At 43.7% G+C, this 27,500-nt stretch overlaps 1 protein-coding gene across 3 annotated transcripts in view; it reads right to left on the minus strand.

Moving 5' to 3' along the window:
• The window catches only part of ppargc1a (peroxisome proliferator-activated receptor gamma, coactivator 1 alpha), a 64,783-nt gene that overhangs the window by 11,915 nt on the left and 25,368 nt on the right, over positions 1-27,500 (minus strand). For all 3 annotated transcript variants that reach the window (XM_042070194.1, XM_042070195.1, XM_042070193.1), the window contains exons 5-8: positions 25,475-25,730; positions 19,982-20,027; positions 19,575-19,645; positions 14,561-15,354 (exon numbers count right to left, since the gene is read on the minus strand). In XM_042070194.1, the coding sequence (XP_041926128.1) occupies positions 14,561-15,354; positions 19,575-19,645; positions 19,982-20,027; positions 25,475-25,730 (1,167 nt within the window). The remainder of the gene's footprint in view (positions 1-14,560; positions 15,355-19,574; positions 19,646-19,981; positions 20,028-25,474; positions 25,731-27,500) is intronic.

The raw sequence follows: 27,500 nt of genomic DNA on the forward strand, positions 1-27,500 counted from the left end.
CCCAATCCCAGACGTTCACATTGCATGTTTGTTTGTAATGGATGCAACCGCGAGATACGCTTGTCATAGGCGCCGATACCGTGGGTGCTCCGTCTCTCGGGCACCCACTGAAAACATCGAGCACCCACGTGTGCCAGCTTACAGTCCCGGCTAAATTTACATTCATTTAAAATCAAACATCGCAGTTTATGTTAAATTCAGCATCTCTCATAATGTGATTGGATATGTTGCTGTCAATTCCCTACTCCATATACTAACCACCAATGAGAGCGTCTCTCGTATGAAAATTCCTGACACTTCCCAACTGAAGAATTAAGGCAAGGCTTTGTCGGGTCTTCAGCCCCGAATGTTTAAAATGTATATAGCCCTGAATATCATTTTAAAAGTAGTCTGACAAAGCTTATTGTTTTGTGACACAGCTAAACACTGGTACCTCATAGAACGTCTATAACATAGCCTAGGTGATCGCAACTCACAAAAGTAAAGCAGATAGAAAGAACTCACGCAAATCTAGCCTACAACACGCAGACAGCTTCATGCAGCGCAGGGGAGAGAATGCGCGAGCACAGGTGCTTTATGATTGTTGGCTTCTGATGGTATCTTGCTAATTCACTGAACTGCATTAGGTGACACAAATGGTATTGCCTTTATCTTATAACTCCTTGTCTGAGCGACTACCAGGCCTATGGTTTTAAAACTCAGATGTTCCCTGACAAAGACATTCGAAAATTAAAAATGTTTATTGACTTGAAATATACACTAATTTTTGCAAACTCCCTTCATTCAACTTGAAGACATCGCGGTCTGGTGCGCTATGTAGATAGTTTCTCGTACCATTTAATTTCTCAGAATTTAGGTCTACTAGGCCTACAATAACGTCATCACCAAATACATCTTTTATTTTTAGTTGATCAACCACAAAGAGTAGCATAGGTCTACTGTGCACAGTGCACTGACGACTGTAGCAGCCCAACGTAACCAGTTGTTGTAGATGAGAGGCAACCCCTCGTTTCAGATAGCCTGGACAACATGTTACCTGGGTGTTGCCTACGTTATTAATTAATGGTAGCCTACAATAGTTAATTGATTCACGTGACATCTTAGTTGGCTCAAAGAGTAGGGAATCAGGATGGAGAGAGTCACGCGTGTGTTGCTTTTGCGGGATCGAATCCAGTTTAATGCTAGTTTTCAAAACATATATTTTTTTACATGTCTTTTGTCCGAGTTGCTGTAATGTAGCCGAGCGCTCATGGCGTATGAAAAGCGACTTCAAACCGCCTAAAACAACTTGTTTGTGAATGTCTGACAACTGCTGCAGCGCATGCACGCGCAAGGAAACCAGTAGGTGGAGAAACCAGAAGGCACACAACACCGGAACGATTTTAAGGCTATTTCGCATAGGCTACTCAATGGTGCTATTTCACACGCATTATAGCGACCCCCACTCACCGGGGTTAGGTGCAAGGTGTTAATAGACAGTGGACTAGGGCTGTCAAAATTGCTCAAAAATGACGTTCGAATATCCCCTCTAAAATAAACACATGTATTCGAATATATTGGAATATTCTAGGCTATATTATTTGCGCATTATGTCAGTGACGCGCATCATGTCATCTGTTTTTAACTTTTTGTATGGTTATTGCTTGACAGGGAGGATCCCAAGCAGCTTTCAGCCATAAGGCATTTCCTAATTCACCCGACACTGATATTCAATATGTTGAAACTATTTCGGCATAGCCTATAAGCAGTTTAATTAAATGGAATGTTAGTTGTAAACAAACGGGCTACTTGGTGAGGCTTGGCCTCACAGATGCACTCGTGCCTTAAATGCCAATACAAATCGATGTACTGTAGGCCTATTAACTGACCGCCCGATTCACGTTGGCTGGGGGGCAATCAGACATTTGTTCCCAAGGGTCTATGAACCCGGCCCCTGAGACAGCTTAAAATAAGTCTAGAGGACTCCTAACTCACCAAGACCTACTGTAGGCTGCGCAAACCACAGGCCTTTTTTTGGGCAAGCATGCATTTGAGGCAGGCCTTCTGTTGAAGAATTGTATATAAATTCTGTGCTAACAGTAATCCTCCTACCCCCGCTACCACAGCTGTGGATAGTGTGGCATGCTCACGCTTTATGTCTCCTTCCTGCAAACTAGGCCTATAGCCCAACCATTTACGTCTTCAAAAAATAACAACTTGCCAGATATGCCTTCATATCTTTGGGCTTCATTCAGCATTTTGTTCTTCCAATGGAAATTACTCTTCTACATTTGCTGCCTGCTGCATCCTTTCTGTTTGTATTGTTTAGAAAATGTTTGACGTCTTCAGTTAATGCATTAAACATTGTTTGCTGGTAACCAGCCACAAATAGCCTACAGATTCTTGCGTGCGTACATTCTCTATTCTCTCCAAAATGTGCCCGTTCTATAGGCTGGCCAAGTGCGTAATTCTGCGGCATAAAGCAGATGTATTTGTTTATTGTACAGAAAAATAAAAATAACCTGTCAAGCAGTTAATTGACTACATTGCAGTCAATAAGTAGGGTTGTCTAAGCCTCTGCTGTGAAGCCAAACCCATGAACAAAGACGCATTGATATCTGCAATAGAGTTTTCTTTGGCGAAACAAGCTCACAGCCAAACGAGTCATAGCACTGAAGGGAGAGGCAACTGGCATGTGATCTCCCCACGGGCCAATGGATGTACAAGTTTTCTCCTGTGCCTACGATATTTAATCCAGTGTTTTGTCAAGTTGCAAAATGCTATTCGTTTTAATGAATTTTTATAATAGTATGAAGTACTTTTTGTATAGGGTACTATCTTAATTGCTTTATACTCAATACTTGACCAATGGCTATTGCATCTGTCTATTGAAAGTGAGAATGTGGCATGTGATCTACTGTGTAGGCTTCATAAAATAAAATAAACAGATTGCTAATGGCCTACAAGCTGATCTGGGGTGCGTTTCCCGTACAACTACGGAGGTTAGCTTTTTACTAACAGGATGCATCGTTTAACTAACCAACATGTAAGTTACTGTTTCCCAAAACTGTCGTACTTACATAGTACTGTAAGTTTGGACCATGATAGTTTCCAAACTTCAGTAGTCTGGACTAAGGTGGTTAATGACGTTTAGTAGCACGTGAACGGGCACCTGCACATACTTCTGTGGCGCATTGCGTTAAGGCCGGCAGATGACAGCCGCCATTGCACAGCAGTTACCAGCCCCCTGTCCAAGAGTTCGAATCTGGGTTAAGATTTTGACAACAATATTGGCATCGTTGTTTACCTAAGATTATCTTTTGTGCAGATCATATTATCAAAATCAGAATCAGCCTTCTTGGCTTGGTTTGTGTACACTAACAAGGACCCCCCCCCCCCCCCCCCCCCCCCCTCTCCATGAAAATCAAAGGCTACATATTCTCAGCTGACTCGTCAAAAAGTGCGCACCACCTTATTATTATCTGCAGGTGTGTGACTTTTACTTACGTGCACATGGCTGCAAATTGACTTTTAATTTATGTATTTTCTGCCTTTGGGCATTTTAAAATATGGATGTATGGTGGTTAGAAGTGTAAATATCAATTAGAAACCTAAATATATTTATAATTAATATATAAATATATAATATATAAATAATGTTTGCAAACAAATAACTGGCGTCAGTGACGTCTTTGACATGAAGATCCCTGGAACTATGCTTCTACTAGCATTCTACCACAGGTCGAGAGGTGTAGTTGTAACTACACAACTTTACGATAGTGGTTGCGAACGTTCGTTGCTACTATGGTTTTGGGAAACACTAACATAGTGTAACGATGCATTGGACTATGTAAGTTCCAAATATGAATGTAATTCATAAAGCAGATGTATTTGTTTACTGTACAGAAAAATAAAAATGTCAAACAGTCAATTGACTACATTGCAGTCAAGAAGTAGGGCAAATTAATTTACGAAACCAAAATGTGGATCATAGTTGTCTAAGCCTCTATAGCGTAGCCTGTTAAAAACGTCACAGAAGCATACCCAAGGCTAGAGATTAATTCTGAACAGTTATTTCTCTACTGGCTCAATTATCACACCACTGTTTTGATTTGCATAGTTGCATTACCCCAACACTGACAATAATGTAGACAGCAAATTTCGATTTTGATTTTCGTTACCACCATGTAGTCAAGCCTTAAGCCATACCCAAGTAGCCTAAATCGAGGTAAATCGAGCTTTTTCAGAAGGGGCGGCAGGCAGAGCGATGTCCAGTGGCAGAGCGACGCACAGTGGCTGAAAGTGGTACTAAAGCTTCACGCAGCTTCACGCCTCGTAATGCGCGACTTAAGTGGTCATTTGAAAGTGATGCCCACTGTAAAACAACAGGACTACACACACAGGCACACAAACACACACAGGCACACACACACACACACACACACGGGCGCACACACACACACATACACACGCGCGCGCAGACAAATCACACATGAAGAGCTAGTGTTTGATTTTGATGTCATAAAGGCTAACCTACTTCCTACACAAACTAACAACGAAACACTGATTTAGCTTCTACAATTATCTACGAGTGATTTACGCACACACACACACTTCTACAACCATCTAAGAGTGATTTCACATTTCCTAAAACCTGATGATTTCATTCATAACAAGTGCTACATACAGACTACAGACAGATTGCAAACAACCACATACAGTTATAGATACACACAACTACAGAGATCACACACACTACAGAGAGATCACACAACTACACACAGCTACAGAGAGATCAGAGGCAGCTACACACTACAGAGAGATCAGAGACAGCTACACAGCTACTATTTTAAGGGCGCATGCATGGCCACAGCCTGCAGGAATGAATGCGTTGCACACCGATCTACAGACACCCCCGTGCACAGACGGAAACATTCAAAGCCTTGATAATATTTGTCCATTTCCCGGTTTTGTTCGTGCATTGGTCAACTAAACATTTAGTAGCCTATATAGTACAACATCTACATAATATCTTTACAACAATGCCTAATTATGACCAATTCATTTGGACAACTTTATACAGCCCTATAAAGGCTAAAGTTACCTTTAGTTTATTTCCAATTTACCGTTGTGTATGGCTTTAAACATCGCGTGCGCTTTAACATCAGCCTAAGCATTATTCCAGCTGCGCTAAGGTTTTGACAAGCACCACAATTTTGCCTACCTTGTTGTAGCCCATCTGAAATAACTCCAAGCTTTGCTATGTTCCCTCCATCCTTTCGTTGTTTTCAAAAAACATTTTATATCCATGATGGCCTTGAAGTCTTGAGTTTGTGAATTTGCTTAAATAAGTTTATTATGTAGCCTAGAAATCTAGACGCACCCTAGCGGCGGCAAATTAATTTGCTCAGCCTGTACGTCTAGTATCAAACCATAGGGATTTCTATTGGCTGACGCCGTGGACGTCATCCAATCACAGCGCTCTATTTTGTTAGAGAGTCTTAAGGCGGGCTTAACAGGATAACGACAGTCCTGTGACGGTGAACAACAAGGAAGGTGGCTATGGTGAACGAAGAGTGGTTGTTTGAATTAGCGTTGGCGTCAACTTTGGAGGAGTTGGACTTTTTTTTTTTTGAAAGTTGAACAACACAATGCACTTAAGTCATTCCTTTCGAAGAAGGATGTATTTGCCGTTTTGCCGACCGGATACAGATATGGTCGTAGCACTGGCCTATTGCATGCCTAGGCAGTTTGAAAGACAATTCTCTGCCCGCCCCTTGGATTAAGCGAGGTGAATGGTTCGATTCCAGACTATACATTTCAATGATATAGGATGGCCCGCCAGGCTACTTATTATGTGCTGTTAACCAGCAACCATAGACAGTAAAAGAAAGCAGCAAGTAGCCTTGTCTACAATTTATGTAGTTGCTGCATCCATTCATTGTTATTCTCTCTCCTGCTCAAACAAAAGTTGTGTGTGCATTAAGTTGATGATAACGTGTTTACAAACTCTACTTTACATAAAATATTGTAAATAGCCTACTGTCATGCAGTTAATGCGATACTATGCAGAGTTGGAAAGTTAGGTCAACTTGGAAACTGTTTCTCGTTGTCGAGTTGCCTGATGGTAAGGTACAGCCGTAGCTTACACCTGCAGGAGCGCTTGGCCGCCTGTGCTGCGCAACGCACACTTCGCTCCTCTCATCTATACGACGCAGTTCCCATTTCTGCAAACGAAAACTGCAAAGGAAAAATATTACCACACGAGGGAAATCAGTGTGGTGTCCATTCAGATGTGAAAAAATAGGCATAAATCTAGTGTACACATTTCCACGAATCACGGATGTGTTGATGACATAAATTAGGAAATATTAGAGGACTTAAGGAGATGTGATGTTGAACTGCATGCCGATGCCATTTAACCCAAATGCCCCAGCAGCAGCACGGGAGAGGAGAGCTTATCTGAAGATATGCATCGTCTATAGAGAGGTAATGTTAGATTACATTGCAAATATATCACCATGCATTCATAACCTCGTGATTCAGTGAGAGTGATCCCAAAACATCGGAAAGTATGTGTTTGTGACAATTATGCAGGGTTTCCCGCAGCACTTTGCAGTCAAGGCGGCCGCCTTGGCAAAACATGCCTGCCGCCTTAACTACGTCGTCAAAAAAAAAGTTGTCCACCGTGTTACTGTCCTGATTTCTCCCTTTCATTCCAAAACGTGACCAACGCCAGTCTCTCTTCTCCGTAGAACGCATTAAAACCTGCCATAAATCGAAAAATAATTAGTTTTTAGTTTTTCTTTACGTGATCCGAATCAGAGCTGGTGAGCGGAGCCGCGTAAATATCCCGCTAACTCTCAGAATCAGTCAAATCGCGAACAGCCACAGCTCCGTTTACTTGTCAGGTGTGATGAAATGCGTTCATATTCCACTTTTTATGTCATAAACTTTGCAGGAAACGTTTTGTGGTAGGATTGTCCAATGGTCAAGTTGTTGCTTCAATTTGTGTTTTAATTTATGCTGAGTCCGTCAGTTTTGCGCACGTTTAAAATGTTTAGCCGACCGCGTAATTTGTCATTTCCGTTCTATAAGTTTCACTTTTCATGTCCTGAATGTAACATGCCTATGATAAGGCTTTGCCAGGGCCGGTTCTCCCTATACGCACACTACCCAAGTTGCGTAGGTCCCCGCAAGTAAATGAAGGCCCCCTCCCTCGTCTCCCCTTCAGTTAGGCCTAGTCAAGCTAGTGACAGACAGGTATACAGTTATAGCGACAGTGTCTCATAGGCTACATTAAGAAGGTGAACATGAAACCGAATTACCATTCAGGGCATGAGAAACGGAAGAAGAAACTTCACGAGAATGAACAGCGGGAACTGCAGTCGGGTACATTTGTGTTCGTTCCATGGTTTGATGTCAGCATTAGCCTATATCTCTCCAGCATGTGTTGCTGTCCTATTAGGCCTACGGGCAGTGAATCCTCTGATCTGTTTGCGGCTTGCTTGCCAGCCTTTCCCATGTCACAGTACATCGCAAAGTTGTGAAATATAATCGCATATTCCGTTTTTTAAATGCGGGCGACTGGCTACATTTATATAACCGCGTCTTTAAATGCGTTCATAATAACGTGCAGCTAGGGATGAAACTAGCGGTTTTTCAGCAGAAACACGAACCGTCGAAACTAATCGGTGATTTCACTCGTCCAATACATTTTTAAAAGAAGTAAATGGTTTTACAATAATTTCAGTCAAGCTTTAGTTGGTTTAGATCATAGACTGTATATATAGAACTACAGTCTATGGTTTAGATTGCCTACAACTGAACGCAGCCTATGCCAAATGGAAAGTAGCCTAATGTGTTGATTTGCTGCATACTGGACAATAGATGCCTAATGTATTGATTTGCTGCATACTGGACAATAGATGCCTAATGTATTGATTTGCTGTGCTGCATACTGGACAATAGATGCCTAATGTATTGATTTGCTGTGCTGCATACTGGACAATAGATGCCTAATGTATTGATTTGCTGTGCTGCACACTGGACAATAGATGCCTAATGTATTGATTTGCTGCATACTGGACAATAGATGCCTAATGTATTGATTTGCTGTGCATACTGGACAATAGATGCCTAATGTATTGATTTGCTGTGCTGCATACTGGACAATAGATGCCTAATGTATTGATTTGCTGCATACTGGACAATAGATGCCTAATGTATTGATTTGCTGTGCTGCATACTGGACAATAGATGCCTAATGTATTGATTTGCTGTGCATACTGGACAATAGATGCCTAATGTATTGATTTGCTGCATACTGGACAATAGATGCCTAATGTATTGATTTGCTGTGCTGCATACTGGACAATAGATGCCTAATGTATTGATTTGCTGTGCTGCATACTGGACAATAGATGCCTAATGTATTGATTTGCTGCATACTGGACAATAGATGCCTAATGTATTGATTTGCTGCATACTGGACAATAGATGCCTAATGTATTGATTTGCTGTGCTGCATACTGGACAATAGATGCCTAATGTATTGATTTGCTGTGCATACTGGACAATAGATGCCTAATGTATTGATTTGCTGCATACTGGACAATAGATGCCTAATGTATTGATTTGCTGTGCTGCATACTGGACAATAGATGCCTAATGTATTGATTTGCTGCACACTGGACAATAGATGCCTAATGTATTGATTTGCTGTGCTGCACACTGGACAATAGATGCCTAATGTATTGATTTGCTGCATACTGGACAATAGATGCCTAATGTATTGATTTGCTGTGCTGCATACTGGACAATAGATGCCTAATGTATTGATTTGCTGTGCATACTGGACAATAGATGCCTAATGTATTGATTTGCTGTGCATACTGGACAATAGATGCCTAATGTATTGATTTGCTGTGCATACTGGACAATAGATGCCTAATGTATTGATTTGCTGTGCTGCATACTGGACAATAGATGCCTAATGTATTGATTTGCTGTGCTGCATACTGGACAACAGATGCCTAATGTGTTGATTTGCTGTGCTGCACACTGGACAATAGATGCCTAATGTATTGATTTGCTGTGCTGCATACTGGACAATAGATGCCTAATGTATTGATTTGCTGTGCTGCACACTGGACAATAGATGCCTAATGTATTGATTTGCTGTGCTGCATACTGGACAATAGATGCCTAACGTATTGATTTGCTGCATACTGGACAATAGATGCCTAATGTATTGATTTGCTGTGCTGCATACTGGACAACAGATGCCTAATGTATTGATTTGCTGTGCTGCATACTGGACAATAGATGCCTAATGTATTGATTTGCTGCATACTGGACAATAGATGCCTAATGTATTGATTTGCTGTGCTGCATACTGGACAATAGATGCCTAATGTATTGATTTGCTGTGCTGCATACTGGACAATAGATGCACAATGTATTGATTTGCTGTGCTGCATACTGGACAATAGATGCCTAATGTATTGATTTGCTGTGCTGCATACTGGACAATAGATGCCTAATGTATTGATTTGCTGTGCTGCATACTGGACAATAGATGCCTAATGTATTGATTTGCTGTGCTGCATACTGGACAATAGATGCCTAATGTATTGATTTGCTGTGCTGCATACTGGACAATAGATGCCTAATGTATTGATTTGCTGTGCTGCATACTGGACAATAGATGCCTAATGTATTGATTTGCTGTGCTGCATACTGGACAATAGATGCCTAATGTATTGATTTGCTGTGCTGCACACTGGACAATAGATGCCTAATGTATTGATTTGCTGTGCTGCACACTGGACAATAGATGCCTAATGTATTGATTTGCTGTGCTGCATACTGGACAATAGATGCCTAATGTATTGATTTGCTGTGCTGCATACTGGGCAATAGATGCCTAATGTATTGATTTGCTGTGCTGCATACTGGACAATAGATGCCTAATGTATTGATTTGCTGTGCTGCATACTGGACAATAGATGCCTAATGTATTGATTTGCTGTGCTGCATACTGGACAATAGATGCCTAATGTATTGATTTGCTGTGCATACTGGACAATAGATGCCTAATGTATTGATTTGCTGTGCTGCACACTGGACAATAGATGCCTAATGTATTGATTTGCTGTGCTGCACACTGGACAATAGATGCCTAATGTATTGATTTGCTGTGCTGCATACTGGACAATAGATGCCTAATGTATTGATTTGCTGTGCTGCATACTGGACAATAGATGCCTAATGTATTGATTTGCTGTGCTGCATACTGGACAATAGATGCCTAATGTATTGATTTGCTGTGCTGCATACTGGACAATAGATGCCTAATGTATTGATTTGCTGTGCATACTGGACAATAGATGCACAACGTATTGATTTGCTGTGCATACTGGACAATAGATGCACAACGTATTGATTTGCTGTGCATACTGGACAATAGATGCCTAATGTATTGATTTGCTGTGCATACTGGACAATAGATGCCTAATGTATTGATTTGCTGTGCTGCATACTGGACAATAGATGCACAACGTATTGATTTGCTGTGCATACTGGACAATAGATGCACAACGTATTGATTTGCTGTGCATACTGGACAATAGATGCCTAATGTATTGATTTGCTGTGCATACTGGACAATAGATGCCTAATGTATTGATTTGCTGTGCATACTGGACAATAGATGCACAACGTAAATTAGGCCTACATGAAGTATTAACATGATTATTTAAAATAGTCTATGTATGAAATATATATAAAAATATTGAAGGGAATCAGGGGGAGCCAGCTCAGTAGCCTATCCTATGTCTTTGGCAAGTATAGCCTACTGACACAGGTGAAGAACAGTCAGCCTCAGCCAGTAGGCTAAGCAACCAGACCCTTTAAAAAAAAAAAAAACTACATTAGCTTACTTCAAGTGTCAAACTGCAGATTTTCGTGTATCAAAACTGCAGTTTTGGAGGAAATATTTGCAGTTCTTATGCAGGAAATGTATTTTGGACACAACAAAATGGCATTGTACAGCATATAGTACTGTATTGTACTGCAGAAATGCAGTATTTTGGACATGAAAATACTAGCCTACGGTAGTATAACTGAACTGTACTTCGAAAAAAACTGCATTATTTTTTGTAATGGGATATGTACAGCAAGCATCAAAAACAAGCAGCCCAGAACCTAAAACTGGGCATTTATAGCTGTGAAGTTGATTCACACACAATTATTTTTATTTCTCCTAGTTCTTTATGGGGAAAAACACTATATTTGGTACTTTCCGTAGAAATCCTAAATGGGGTGGGATGATTGTATTGGGAGCACTGAGGTGTCAGATGGAACAGGGCACGGGCGGTAGGCCTAATGGGTCACTTTCCCATATAGAGGTTAACTTACCTAACTAGAAGACAGGTAGGCTAGGAAATGGCATTTGTTTTCATGACATTGCGAACATTTTTGACTGATAGTGTAGGCCTGGTTACAGTGGTGACACGAGATGACAGTCCTCTGACTAAAACGCTGCGGGTTTTCTGTCAGTGACAGACGAAACGTCACCAATACCACGCTGAGCTAAATAGCCTACTGCAACTGCGATTTGACAAAACGATAGTGTTGCAAGGTAGCCTATAACTATGAAAACAGTTATTTAAGTTAGCATTTGACATTTCTTTGTGGCAGTTCTAAGTTATAGGCTATTGAGAAAATAAACGAATACCGGAGAGCCTATCTGACTGCTTGACTTCGGTAAAGTTAGACAGAAATTTCTACTTATTGTTTTCACTTAGATCTGTGGCCATGACATCACACCAAACTGACTTTGAAATTAAAGACACGTGAAAATAGATTATTGACGGAATGTTTTACAAACCTGTCCGTCAAAACGACGGACAATGAGAACGTCTAGTGCAACCTCAAAAAAAGAGTCAAAAGCGCAACCTCTGAAAATTAGTGTTGTGTGAAACAGCAGATGATTAATGTTAATAAAATGGTGTTTAATAGCCTAAATTAAGTGTTCAGAACTTATGGTGGACCAGAATGGGTTAATTAAGTGGTGCAAGTTACTGATTATTATGCTGTTTATTACATAGAATGGGAAAAAAACAAGAACTTGAATTTGGGACACTGGTGGTTAAGTCCGGGACAGCTGCGGGACACTGAGAAAAAAAGTTAATTTCGAGCCCTGGTTTTCATACTTCCGTTTCAGATCGTTAAAATAGAGCCCATTATGTGTATGCTTTCCTATACATTCAATACTGTGCATCAACTTTGCTTTGTCTGTCATTTGCTTTATCCATGTAATAAAGGTCATGGGACCCCCTTTGTCACGAGTTAAGGGTATTCTGCCTGAGGCAGTAATATTAGGAATATCCCGACGGGAAAGAGACTATGGCAAGTAAAGGATGTACATCTATTGTATTAACCAATTATCTTACTTACTTGGAGTAGCCACATGACTTGCGTATGGTATATGGATCACATGCTATGTCCAAGAAGTGTCCATGTATTGTTGTATTTCTGCATGTATGAGAGTCTAGCCAATCTCTATGCTGTTTTCATGGACAGCAAGAATCCGCTTCGTTCGTGGTTTTAAAAAGGCTACGTTGTTTTTTGCTGCTACATTATATATATATATATATTATCTCCAGTGGTTCAACAGTTTGTCTTGTGCAGATGCGCACACACATTGAATGAGCGCTCACACCACTACCCCCTAATACTATGCCTCTTTATTTGATAACACTAAATCAAGAAATATTTCCTATTCTGGAAAATGTTTAGTTACTTTTTCTTTTGGTGCGCGGTTCCATGATACCATTAAATTGTGCCTCAAATTATCCGTGGACCAGCAATCTCCTCGTTGAGGAGGCCCTAACCCTGCAGGTCATAGACACACACACACTAACCCTGCAGATCATAGACAGAGAAAGCATGCTCTGGGAACAGAACACAGCTGCATGTTCAGTGTAGCCATGGGAACAGAACACAGTTGCATGTCCAGTGTAGCCATGGGTCTGTCTACCTGGAAAATGACAAGTGTCTTGGAGCGGCCGCACCCCCCGCACCTCCACTTCCAAGCCTTCGGCTTTTTCTCTGGTGGTGGTGGAGATACGACTGCAAATGTCAACATTAGGCTACGCTATGTAGCTTAGCAACATTATGCCCCGTTCGATTGGTCTTTAGCGAACTCGTAGCTCGTCACTGACGTCATGTCATATGAGCTGTTTGTGTTCTGTTTGTCAACCAGCTGCGCTACCGTGTGTTAGCATTTGGCTATTGTTACTAGCCAGTTTGTAATGAAGCAGTTTTACCCAAACAAACGTCTTAACATCATAGCGACAGATAGAGGTTGGACACTGTTGTTTCTACGACTGATTTAATTTGACACAAATCCAACAGAACTGCTAAAAAACATATAGGGCTGCATTTACTGGTAATGGGCGCAGCCATCTTGGAAATTCAAACTCGTAGTACTCTGAGCTAGACCGAGTTGACGAGTCGTGTTTGGACTTCAGAGGATGTTTCCTTTGCAAGTTTGAACTGAAAACAGCTCGGAAAACGACTTGAAAAGACAAATAGAACGGGGCATTATGTATTATGTTATGTAGCTTAGCAACATTAGGCTACATTATGTGGCTTAGCAACATTAGGCTACGTTATGTAGCTTGTTCCCTTAGCGAATTCTGCTACCGACAGTTCAAACAAAACAGCCCAAAATAGCCTACACATTTTCCGCATTGATTCAGAAATCAGAACACACACACACACTACACACACATTGACTGATCAGAAATCAAAACACACACACACACACTACACACACATTGACTGATATTACACACACACACACACACACACACACAGACACCCACACACACACACACACTACACACACATTGACTGATCAGAAATCAGAACACATATACAAACTCTCACTCTCTTTCTTCCTTCTCTCAGTCTATCTCCTCTCCTTCTGTCTCTGTCTCTCTCTCCCTGTACTTCTCTCTCCCTCTCTCTCTCCCTTTCTCTCAGAGCTCAAGGGGAACATGAGGCATCAGAGTGTTTTTAGAACAAAATGCTGAAGCTGCCATCTCTGGGAGTCCCACTGAGCATCGCGCACACACAGACACACACACTCATACATACTCTTTTTCACACACACACTAGCCCTACACACAAACACACACACACTCATACATACTCTTTTTCACACACACACTAGCCCTACACACAAACACACACACACACACACTCATACATACTCTTTTTCACACACACACACACACACACTGACAAGGCAGTTTACTTTCCTAATCCGACCCCTACTGAGCGGGTTCTGTCCACTGCACCTTGTACTAACAGTTGCAAACATGAGTGTGGGGAAATTACACACACACACACACGCACACACACATACACACATACGCACACACACATACATACACACATACACACACATACACACATACAGACAAAAATACACACGTATGTACACACACACACGTACACACGCACACACGCACACACACGTACACCGCGGTTGTAGAGTGTGACTCACCATGAGGGGGTGTGTGTGTGTGGTGATCGTGAGCGGGAGGCTCTGTGGGGGGGCGAGTGTGTGTGGGGGGGGGGCATAGGGGGCGGAGCTCTCAAACGGCAAGTCCAGCTGACCGTCCTCCTCCCAGGAGAAGAGCTCAGCCAATCCCAGGGCCCCGAGACTCCCAGCCCCGCCCAGCTCACTGTCCAGATCCTTATTATCCTTCTTCAGTCCCTCCTCTTCCTGTTTCAGACCCTCCCCTTCCTTCTTTGGCCCTATCTCCCCCTGCTGGTCTAGAGGACACGCTGCGTCCTGCTCGCTTTGCTGGGGTCTCCGGCCGAAGTGCCTGTCCAGTTCGGCGCGGATGTCCTGGTCTCTGAGACGGGCGGTCCTGTTGGAGTGGGCTGGGTTGTGGGCGTGGCCTGAGGGCCGAGGGGGGGCGGGGTCTGGAGGGAGAGCTGCAGCTGTTGCCGTGGCAGCGGTGGCGTATGTGGTCGCCGTGGCAACAGCGGTGGCGCTGTGCTGCTGGCAGTAGTCATGGTCGCCATAGCCGCGGGACGCGGGACGCTTGTTGCCACGGCGACCATCCTGGCGTAGGTGGGCGTAGAGCTCCGTCTGTTGGGGCGGCCTGCGTGGGGGGAGGGGCCCCGGAGCACACACACACACACGCGCACACACACACCCCTCCTCGCTCCGCCCACACACACACACACACACACAGACACTCCCCCGCGAAGACAGAGGCAGGCTGGAGTCTGGGAAAGGATGCTCTTCTCTCCGGGGCTTATGAGGAGGCGTGGTGGGTGGGGTCAGTCCTGGAGGAGAGGGAGGAGAGAGGAGAGGGGGAGGGAGAGGGATGGAGGGAGGAGAGAGGAGAGGGATGGAGGGAGGAGAGAGAGAGGAGGGGGAGAGAAAGGGGGAGAGAGATGTTACGAGAGATTGTGTAGGATCAGGCAAGAGGGAGAACTTGCACAATCATAAGTTTTCTTTTTTTCCAACTCCATTTACACAAAGAAGTTGGCCACAAAGGAGTCATGCATTTTTATTCCATACCGCCCCACACACACACACACACTGCACACATCAGCAGACCTGCCAATCTGTACGCATTTTGCGTATGAACCACGCATTTTCACATCAAAATACGCAGCTACGATTTTTTACTTAAAACTATGCAAAACGAGCAGACATCCAACCTCGGAAAGCTCATTCATGTGAGGATGAGGTACAGAGAGAAAGTGACCAGTGAGAGTGACAGGCAAAGCATAGTGGCCTCTCTTTGTTATTTTTTCTTCAGCCAAGACTTGATGAGGTGAGTTTAACAAGTGTTCAATTCACGTTCCCCTAGCTGCTGTTTTGCTGTGAAACTACAAATATTCCACTGAGTGCGATTTTAAATTCACCTAGGTCTCTATTTCCCCACCTCTCTCTGTCCATCTCTCTCCCTCTCCCCACCTCTCTCTCTCTATCTCTCTCCATCTCTCTTTCTCTCTCTCTCCACCTATCTCTCTCCATCTCTCTCTCCATCTCTCTTTCTCTCTCTCTCCATCTCTCTTTCTCTCCATCTCTCTCCATCTCTCTTTCCATCTCTCTCCATCTCTTTCTCTCTCTCTCCATCTCTCTCCATCTCTCTTTCTCTCTCTCTCCATCTCTCTCTCTATCTCTCTTTCTCTCTCTCCATCTCTCTCCATCTATCTTTCTCTCTCTCTCCATCTCTCTCTTTCTCTCTCTCCATCTATCTTTCTCTCTCTCTCCATCTCTCTCCATCTCTCTCTCCATCTCTTTCTCTCTCTCTCCATCTCTCTCCATCTCTCTTTCTTTCTCTCTCCATCTCTTTCTCTCTCTCTCCATCTCTCTTTCTCTCTCTCTCCATCTCTCTCAATTTCTCATGCCTTCCACTTCATGGCACCTGCATCTGAATGAATACACACTCCACATAGACTCAAAAACATATGAACTCACAAGCATAGGAGTGTGTGTGTGTGTGTGTGTCCGTGTGTGTGTTATCTCTTCTCTCACAGGGTGTAAATTACATGGGGATCTCCAAGCAAATTACTACCTCCAGCTCAGCACACACACACACACACATACATGCAAACACACACTCACACACACATACACACACGCACACATACATACAAACACACACACACACAGACACAGAAATACACACATACATACATACAAACACACACACACACACAAGCATATATACCCACACACACAGAAATACACACATACATACACACACACACACTCACACAAACAAACAGGGTGTCCTGGGAAATGGTCCTACCTGGAAAATGGTGACAGGTGTGATACACACACACAGGCACACACACACACACATACTCACACACACCCAATGCTAGAGGTCTCTCTCACACACACACACACACACACACCAGTACTAGAGGACACACACACCAGCTCACAGAAGCTGCAGTTCTATACATGGAAATTTCCACTGCAGGCCACGGATAAGAGATGACCTCAGTGTGTGTGTGTGTGTGCGCGCCTGTGTGTGTGTGTGCCTGTGTGTGTGTGTGTGTGTGTGTCCTCTAGATTATTGATTACAAAAATCTCACCTCCATTCGAGAGAATTTTCCACACCCTGTCTATTATGAAGACACATTAACCCCCCCCCCCCCCCATCTACACACACACACACACACACACAGACACACACACACACAGGCAGACACACACACACACACACACACACACAAAGAGCCACAGACAAACAACCTTAAGAGTCACAGACATACTAACACTTTAACTTTATTACATATATACACAAACATACACACTACATACACACACACACAAACATACACACACTGCCAGTCACACACTTTCTCATAGTCCCATACACACACACTCACACACACAAACACACTCAGCCAGGGGAAACATTAACAGTGTGTGTAGTCTCTTCCCTTCCCCAAGGTCCCTCTATGACCTCTGACCCTGGCTGACCTCTGGGTTAAACGGAGCATCACTGAAGAACAGCCAGAGGAGAACCCCAGCGGCCCCCAAACAAAACGCACACACACACACACACACACATGGACACAGACACACACACACACACACACACGGACACACACACATGGACACACACACACACACATGGACACACACACACACACACACCTCTGGGAGTCAATGGAACCTTCCCATCAGACCTGAGGGCAGGTTGATACCGGCAGCTGGTTACGGGTAAATGAATAGTGTGTGTGTGTTGTGTGTGTGTGTAAATAAATAGCGGCAGTGTGTGTGTTGTGTGTGTGTGTTGTGTGGTGTGTGTGTGTGTGTGTTGTGTGTGTGTGTAAATAAATAGCGGCAGTGTGTGTGTTGTGTGTGTGTGTTGTGTGTGGTGTGTGTGTGTGTGTGTCTGTGTTGTGTGTGTGTGTGTGTGTGTGTAAATGAATAGCGGCTGTGTGTGTGTGTTGTGTGTGTGTGTGTATGTGTTGTGTGTGTGTGTAAATGAATAGCAGCAGTCCCTTTCATCACGTCCATTGTGTTCAGAGAGGGACGGAAGGACGGCCATTTTGTTTTTATTGACCCACAATGATTAATCTCAGCGAGGGGGGATACTCACATAATTACCTGCATAAGTCAACCCAAGAGAGAGAGAGAGAGAGAGAGAGAGAGAGAGAGGAGGGGGGATAGAGAGAGGGAGGGAGGGAGAGAGAAAGGGAGAGAGGGGGGGATAGAGGGAGGGAAAGGGAGAGAGAGGGAAAGGAAGGGAGAGAAGGAAAGAGAGAGAGAGAGAGGAAGGGAGAGAGAGAGAGAGGGAAAGAGAGAGGGAAAGGAAGGGAGAGAGGGAAAGAGAGAGAGAGAGAGGGAAAGAGAGAGATGGAAAGAGAGAGAGAGAGGGAAAGACAGAGAGAGGGAAAGAGAGAGAGAGAAAGGGAGAGAGAGAGGGAAAGACAGAGAGGGAAAGAGAGAGGGAAAGAGAGAGAGAAAGAGAGAGAGAGAAAGGGAGAGAGAGAGGGAAAGACAGAGAGAGGGAAAGAGAGAGAGAGAAAGGGAGAGAGAGAGGGAGAGAGAGAGAGGGAAAGACAGAGAGAGAAAGGGAGAGAGAGAGAGGGAAAGAGAGAGCAGAGACCATTGAATACTTGTGTTCTCGTTATATTGATGACATTGTCTGTCTCTCTCACACACACACACACATTCTCTGCTGTTTCCTACCTTATCAATTGCTTATGTCATGTTGATCAAACTGTATTATAATGAGTCTCTGTTGAATAGTCTCACGCCTTACAACATTTAGGCATTTGTTCATAGCATAAGTCTTTACATGCAAAATGGTTGAACAAGTTGTCATAATGTCAAGCAAGATGATATTTGTTGTGATGTGGATGAGAATTTGTGGCCCAACAGACAGGAAGGTCAGGAGGTGTAGGAAGACTGCACAGGAAGGTCAGGAGGTGTAGGAAGACTGCACTGTAATTCCTACAGCACTGTGTGTGCAGTTTCCCTGAGGAGATTGTCCTGTGTTCACATTTATACTTTTGTTTTTTTTCTTTGTGCTGCCTTTTACTTTCTGTATCGCAATGACATGGTTTGTCAACAAATGACAGTACCAACAGTAAAAGCATAAATGTGAAACTTGTCCAGTCTCTTGCAATAAACCTCCTACAATTTACAATAATTGTCATCAAAACTGTAGCCATAGTTTACATCAGAACATCCCTGCAGAGTACACTGTGATATTGACAACATGACTAAGCAATTTGACTGTCTTATCCGTACACATGACTAAGCAATTTGACTGTCTTATCCGTACACAGTGGCACAAGGACTTGTCATTCTGATGGCATTGGCATGTTCACTGACACAGACATTTACTTTTGAGAGATGAATTAAGTGTTTTGCTATTTGTACGAATTGTTTTGAGAAATGCGCTTACTGTTTTGCAAATGTCGAGGATGATTCAAGAAATGTACCAAACGACTGAGAAAAGCTGTAATCCTGCCAGGTGTGTGTGTGTGTGTGTGTGTGTGTGTGTGTGTGTGTTTAATCTTACCTGGGGTTCCAGAAATGTCCACACTCAGTGTGCGTTCAATGGCTTTGTCCTCAAGCGGAGATCCCTTGTCCCTGTAACAGAGGAGAGGGGAGTGTGTGAGCTCATCCACACACACACACACACACACACACACACACACACACACACACACACACGTCACGTCATGCTCAGCTGAATGAAAATGTAAATCAACAGAATGCCTCAACTCTGATGACATCATCAACAGAATGCCTCAACTCTGATGACATCATCAACAGAATTCCTGAACTCTGATGACATCATCAACAGAATGCCTGAACTCTGATGCATTGATTGACTGTCTGACTGTTCTCTGCTGTGGATTGAGTGTTTTTGCTGTCGAATTGAGTTGCTAGGCTACAGAAACGGTGAAAAACTCGCTCACTTACGTTGGAGACTCGGGGGTCAAGGGAAGTGGCAAGGAGCTTGGATTGGCTGCAGAACACAAAGGAGTATGGGTAATTACTGGACCAGGTCAGGCGGCGTGCCGCACTCGGCAGCAGCATCTGAACATCTCAAGCGGACCGCAGGGCCTCCGCACCCAGACCCAGCCTGGACCAAACCGGATCCAACCGGACCCAGCCGGACCAAACTGGACCCAGCCGGAACCGACCGGACCCAGCCGGACCCAAGCGGGCGGCAGGAGGCCCCGCCCTAACTGAGCCCAGCCTTGATTGATTGGTCAGTGAGACAGCATGACAGATGACAGCTCAGAAAACAATGAGAAAGAATAAAGTGACAGCAAAAACATGAGGTGGCTACATATCTACACACACACACACATACACACACACACACACTCAGACAGACAGGTAGTGAATGCTGAGGAGGAGGAGAGGAGGAAGAGGGGAAGAGCAGGAGGAGAGGAAATGAGGAGGAGGAAAGGAGAAGATAAAGTGAGGAGGAGGAGAGGAGGATGGTCAGACAGAAGAGAGCCAAGAGACGACAGACAGAGAGAAAGACAGGACAGAGAGAAAGACATACAGAGAGAAAGACAGGACAGGGTCTCACACTTCCATCTCCCACTGCCCTGGAGTTCCCCCTCTGACTGTGAGTCTCTGTGACATCTGAGCATGACTGAGGGTCTCTCTCTCTCTCTCACACACACACACACACATGAACATTTGCACAGTCTTAAGGCCAATTTATAGTCCAGGCGACAAGAGTCATTTCACAAAACAAAATTACATTTTGCAGATACAACTAATTGTATCTGCAAAAGTGGCACAGATTGTAAAAAAAGAGATTCAGCTGTCCTGCCCAGCTAGCTTGTGTTTTTAGCATCCTCAGTCCTGCCCAGCTAGCTTGTGTTTTTAGCATCCTCAGTCCTGCCCAGCTAGCTTGTGTTTTTAGCATCCTCAGTCCTGCCCAGCTAGCTTGTGTTTTTAGCATCCTCAGTCCTGCCTAGCTAGCTTGTGTTTGCCTAGCTAGCTTGTGTTTTTAGTATCCTCAGTCCTGTCTAGCTGTTACAGCAGGATGTGACTCATATAGCTGTGTAGTTGGAAACTAGGATCCTGTCTACCAAACCCCCCCCCCCCCCCCCAGTTACTTCATGTAACTGTTAAGACTATAGAAATATACAACACAACTACCTCTATTTTTTTTTAATATATGTCCTATATTTCTATTTTGATACATACATGTTCTATATTTCAGTCTTGCACTTTAATTTAATGTTTATTGTCTATGGCTATGTCCATAGTATGTCTATGTCTGTATTTAAAGCATGTCTATGTCTGCATGGGAAAGTAAGAAACGAAATTTCAATTCTTTGTATGACCAGTGCATGTAAAGAAATTGACAATAAAAGCCGACTTGACTTGACTTGACTAGTGAACGATTAAAAACACGTGTTACTTCACTAGCTAGCTTCAGGTGTCAAGTTGCCATTGAAACAGCTCCTTCCTTCTGATGGAGATGGTTTTGTATGGCCTTTTCTTGCCCCAGACTAGATGGAGGCTTAGCCACATTTACATTGAGAGTGTATTCTCTCTCTCTTCCTTTGATCTATTCAATGCAGATGTAGGTGTGAAATGCTCCCCACTGGCACCATTTGCTTCTACCATCTGTTCCACAAACTCCTTTGTTCTGTCTTTGGTTAGACAAAGACCCTAGGTTAAACTTTAGCTGAATTATATGTTTGTGTTATTAACTGTATGTATTCATGTTTGGTATCATTGTTATAGTCTCAGTACAAGGAGTACAATGATTTAAGTGTAAGAATGTTTAGAGCATCCTGTATAGCATTTCTACCTGAGGAGCCTTCCTAATATGTTAATAGCAAGTAGGTGTGTGTAGGTGTGTCTGGGTGTGGCCGACTGGAACGGCGGGAAGAGAAAGCCAATCACAGGACGTTGTACTTTTCACACAGAGATTACGCTAAATTTGCGTGAAGAGGAGACGTCTTTTTGCCGCAACGTGTGTCTGAAAACGAGGTGAAAATTTGCCGGCCTGCTGATCTGTTCACATGATGCGGGATTTTTAGGGAGCCAGGAGGCAGGATCAGCTATAGTAAATTAAATTGTGACGTGCAACAGGGGGCGTGTAGAGTGATAGTCGTAGGCCTTATTATGCGTGGGCCTTCAGATGCAGCAGGTGTGTGATTTCCAAAACCATGGTGGGAGAACCGACTGCACTTTGGTTAGCTTGCATTTGTAGTACCCTACAAATGCAAGTGAAGTTGCTTTGCTGTTGCTTAGAATGTTAGATTCTTGCGATCGATGTCTTCAGACAATAAAAAAGTAATTTGGAAGGGAAATTGAAGAGAAGATTTGCCCCCTGCGTTGGCCGTGATTCCCCTTTGAAAATCAGAGGTTCACAGGCTACTGTGACCTTGGTCAGTGGCGCTGCCAGCTGTAATCCTGTGGCCTACGCACTGTGCGTACAATTTTTCAACGCTTTATTCATGAAATCATTCAATATTACAACAATAAAAATAGCTTGTGTAGCCTACTGTCTTAATTGAAACATGCTTTGCGCACAAATGATAGCCTAGGGCAAAGAGATTGGACATCTCAACATAAGGATACATTAGAAGATGATGATTGGTGTAAACTTTGTCACACGACGTGATAAGCAGTTCTGGCGCTTAAAAACGCAACGTTCCATTCAGTCATAAATCATTCAAGCGTAGGCCTAGTGCTCGTCATGAAAAGAAAACAGCAGCTTAATATTTTTCAGGTGTTTAACAATAGGCGCACTGTTAGCAGTTATACCGAAGGCAGTGAGATTATTAGGCATTGCATCCTAGTCACTGTTTGGAACATCGCAGTTCGGGTTGATAAGATTCAGTTAATGCGAGTATGGATCGTCTCAAAGTTTGGGACAACCAAACAGCAGTGTAGGCAAAGCAAATCCTAATTGTTTGGTTACCAATAGCTGTCTTTTCTCTAGGCCTGGGCCTATCGGAAATCGCGACATAAGCTCATTGGTTTCTTTTTTCTTTTCTTTCTTGTTCGCTTGTTGGGTAGTGAAGCGATAATGCATTTAAAGCAGTAGGCTACATCATGTGAGCCAGAGCCGATATGGCCAGAGCTGCTGCTCTGTAAAGGTATTTCTGTCCCACCCAAATTTGCTGAACTACTTGCTAAGTAGCCTATTCATCACAGACATCACATGTATCACACGAAAGAGCTTTTTCTCAGCTTTTAAACGATGTTAGTGGTTAGTTGTTGTGGTAAACGGTTCGCGAGAAAAGTAACTTTGATTTAACCATATTTTCTGCGCCCGTCTCCCTACCCATTCATCTTGGTGGAATACTTCACGAACTTTCCCTCAACACATGACAAACCATATATCAGAAGAAACAACAGACCTTACCGTACACAAAGGTGTAAGGCATTCCCCTGTACAGTTAGCCACTCCAGAGTAATCCGGTTTTACATTTGCAGCAATGTCTATGCATGTCTCGAACTTTGGGGTTCACAATGTGTTTAAATTGTTCAATAGGCCTACATGATTTTATAACAGGCCAAATACAAAATAAATGTTACAAATATCGCCTAGATATCTGTTAGCATTACAATCAGAGGATATACATATAGGGCAGACAGACGCTCATGAGTTCATGCTTTGTTTTATCGCTGGATTTTAGAATGGCCTATTATGGCAACCGATTGCATTCCGAGCTACAGTCAACTCTAGCAGGCATTAAATGACTGGAGACTTTCCGCCTTGACCCATTGCGATTCTGGTACATAAAATCGCGGCGATTTTGGCAGTGTGAAAAGGCCTTATGGCCACCACGTGAACCACACCTTTGCAAATTGAGCATAAAAGGCCAGCCTCTTCCGGTAATCTTTAGAATTGTAGTTGATGCTTCCGAGCTGAAAGCTGCATTCTCCCTTGACGCGCCTATTTGACAAGAATAAACCTGTTTCTTGATTGACCTTCATCTTAACTGAGTTTCCAGCTAACTTTGGTACCAGAAAATGATCAACACTTCCTGAGCCAGTTTTCCATGATAATGAAAGACTTCTAGTGTATGGAGAGGGACTCTTTTCGTCTGGGCTGTAAATCGGCCGCTACCCCTTTACTTATCCTCTCATGCCCCCATCCACTCCAGCATCCAGCCCCTCAGACCAGCCACCAGGCAGCCCACAGCACAGGCCACTGTCGAGCCCAGAGGCACATGCTAGCAGTGCTCACACTGTTAGCCTAGTGCTAACAGTTCTCACAGTGTTAGCCTAGCACTGGTAGTGCCCACACTGTTAGCCTTGTGCTTACAGTTCTCACAGTGTTAGCCTAGCGCTGGTAGTTCCCACAGTGTTAGCCTAGTGCTATCAGTTCTCACAGTGTTAGCCTAGCGCTGGTAGTTCACACAGTGTTAGTCTAGCACTGGTAGTTCCCACAGTTCCCAAAGTGTTAGCCTAGCATTAGCAGTTCCCATAGTTCCCAGAGTGTTTGGCTAGCACTAACAAAGAGGGCTTATTTCCCACAGTTCCCAAAAATGTAATAGAGGAGTTAGTCTGTAGCCAAACTGAGGGTTAAGAAAGCAGACAGGGAGAGAGAAGAATAAACATGTATATATTAGAGAGGGGGGGGGGGTAGAGAGAGAGAGGGGGAGAGAGAAAGGAATAGAAAGATGGATAGAGAGAGAGAGAAATAGAGAGAGGGATAGAGAGAGAGAGGGAAAGAGAGAGAGGGATAGAGAGAGAGAGAGGTAAAGAGAGAGGAGAGAGAGAAAGGGATAGAGAGAGATGTATTGAGAGAGAGAGAGGGATAGAGAGAGAGAGAGAGAGATAGATAGAGAGAGAGATGGATAGAGAGGGATAGAGAGAGAGAGAGAGGGAAAGAGAGAGAGAGACAGAGGGATAGAGAAAGAGATGGATAGAGAGAGAGGGCTAGAGAGAGAGAGGGATAGAGAAAGAGAGAGAGAGGGATAGAGTGAGAGAGAGCAAAAGAGAGCGAGGGGCGGGCAGGCAGACAGAGTGCAGATGCAGCAGGTGATGTAGCGTAGCGGCGTTTACCTAGCGCACTTCCTGTGACATCATCCTCCTCCTTTCCCCTGACCCGCCTCTCAGCAACCTGTCTGCTTCTGTGGGTTCTAGGCTGTGTTCTGTGAGAGCTAATTTGTGTTCCGTGAGAGCTAGTCTGTGTTCTGTGGGTTCTAGGCTGGGTTCTAAAGGCGAGTAGCTGCTGCAGTATGGGCTGCCGGGTCTCTTGTCTTTTCTTAATGCTCACGGTCAAAAGACCTCTCCAGACCGTCGCCCGGCAACACCCACACACCGGCCCTTTGGCAGCCAGCGAATAGGAGTGCAGGTACCTAACAAAGCGGGCGGCGGCCGACTCCTCCTCACCACCACTGGCCCCTCCTCCACAGCTACATGCCCCTCCCCCTGAGGCACCTGGTCCCTCCCACACGAGCCCAGCGGAACCCTCACCTCTCTGAGGCAGCAGGTGGGCGTGGCCAAGTGGAGAGGAGGCAGAGGAGCATGAGGAGGAAGAGGACCTGAAGGAGGACTTCTTTGTGGAGGAGGCCGAGGAGCCGCTGGACAGGGAGGAAGGGGAGGAGGAGCAGGAAGTGGCGACGGTTGCCGGGGGCGTGGCCTCCTCCACGGACGTCAGGTACTTGAGCAGTTCGGTGCATGGCCGTCTCATGGACACACACCCTCGCTTGCCCAGCCACGGCTGCTCCACCTGCACACACACACACACATATAATCACATATAAACACACACACACACATATAATCACATATAAACACACACGCACACACACACACACACATATAATCACATATAAACACACACGCACACACACACACACACATATAATCACATATAAACACACACACACACACATATAATCACATATAAACACACACACACACACACACACATATAATCACATATAAACACACACACACACACACATATAATCACATATAAACACACACGCACACACACACACACACATATAATCACATATAAACACACACACACACACACACATATAATCACATATAAACACACACGCACACACACACACACACACATATAATCACATATAAACACACACGCACACACACACACACACATATAATCACATATAAACACACACACACACATATAATCACATATAAACACACACGCACACACACACACACACATATAATCACATATAAACACACACACACACATATAATCACATATAAACACACACGCACACACACACACACACATATAATCACATATAAACACACACGCACACACACACACACACATATAATCACATATAAACACACACACACACACATATAATCACATATAAACACACACACACACACACACACATATAATCACATATAAACACACACACACACACACATATAATCACATATAAACACACACGCACACACACACACACACATATAATCACATATAAACACACACACACACACACACATATAATCACATATAAACACACACGCACACACACACACACACACATATAATCACATATAAACACACACGCACACACACACACACACATATAATCACATATAAACACACACACACACATATAATCACATATAAACACACACGCACACACACACACACACATATAATCACATATAAACACACACACACACATATAATCACATATAAACACACACGCACACACACACACACACATATAATCACATATAAACACACACACACACACACATATAATCACATATAAACACACACACACACATATAATCACATATAAACACACACACACACCCTCGCTTCCCCAGCCACGGCTGCTCCACCTGCACACACACACACACACACAATACACATACACACAATACACACACACACATATAAACACGTACACACAATACACACACACATATAAACACACACACATAAACACACGTACACACAATACACACACACACAATACACAGACACATATAAACACACACACACACACACAATACACACACACACACACACACATATAAACACACATACACCCTCGCTTCCGCAACCATGGCTGCTCCACCTGCACACAATACACATACACACACATATAAACACACACACACACACAATATACAGACACATATAAACATACACACACACACACACAGACACAATACACAAACGCATATAAACACACACACACATACAATACACAGACAGACAGACACACACACACACACTCTCTAATCTCGTTGTGCATTTGTTACAATGAGAATAAAGTTCATTCATTCACACACACACACACACAATACACAGACAAGCACACACACACACACACAATACACAGACAAGCACACACACACTTCCACTTCCCCAATCCAGGGCTGCTCCCCCTGCACACAGTATATAGCAGTGAGGAGTCTGTGTGTGAGTGTTTATATGTGTGTGTGTGTGTGAGTGAATATATACCGTATACCTACATACCGTAAA

Source organism: Alosa sapidissima, chromosome 18 (assembly GCF_018492685.1).
Source record: "Alosa sapidissima isolate fAloSap1 chromosome 18, fAloSap1.pri, whole genome shotgun sequence".
NCBI lineage: Eukaryota > Metazoa > Chordata > Actinopteri > Clupeiformes > Clupeidae > Alosa > Alosa sapidissima.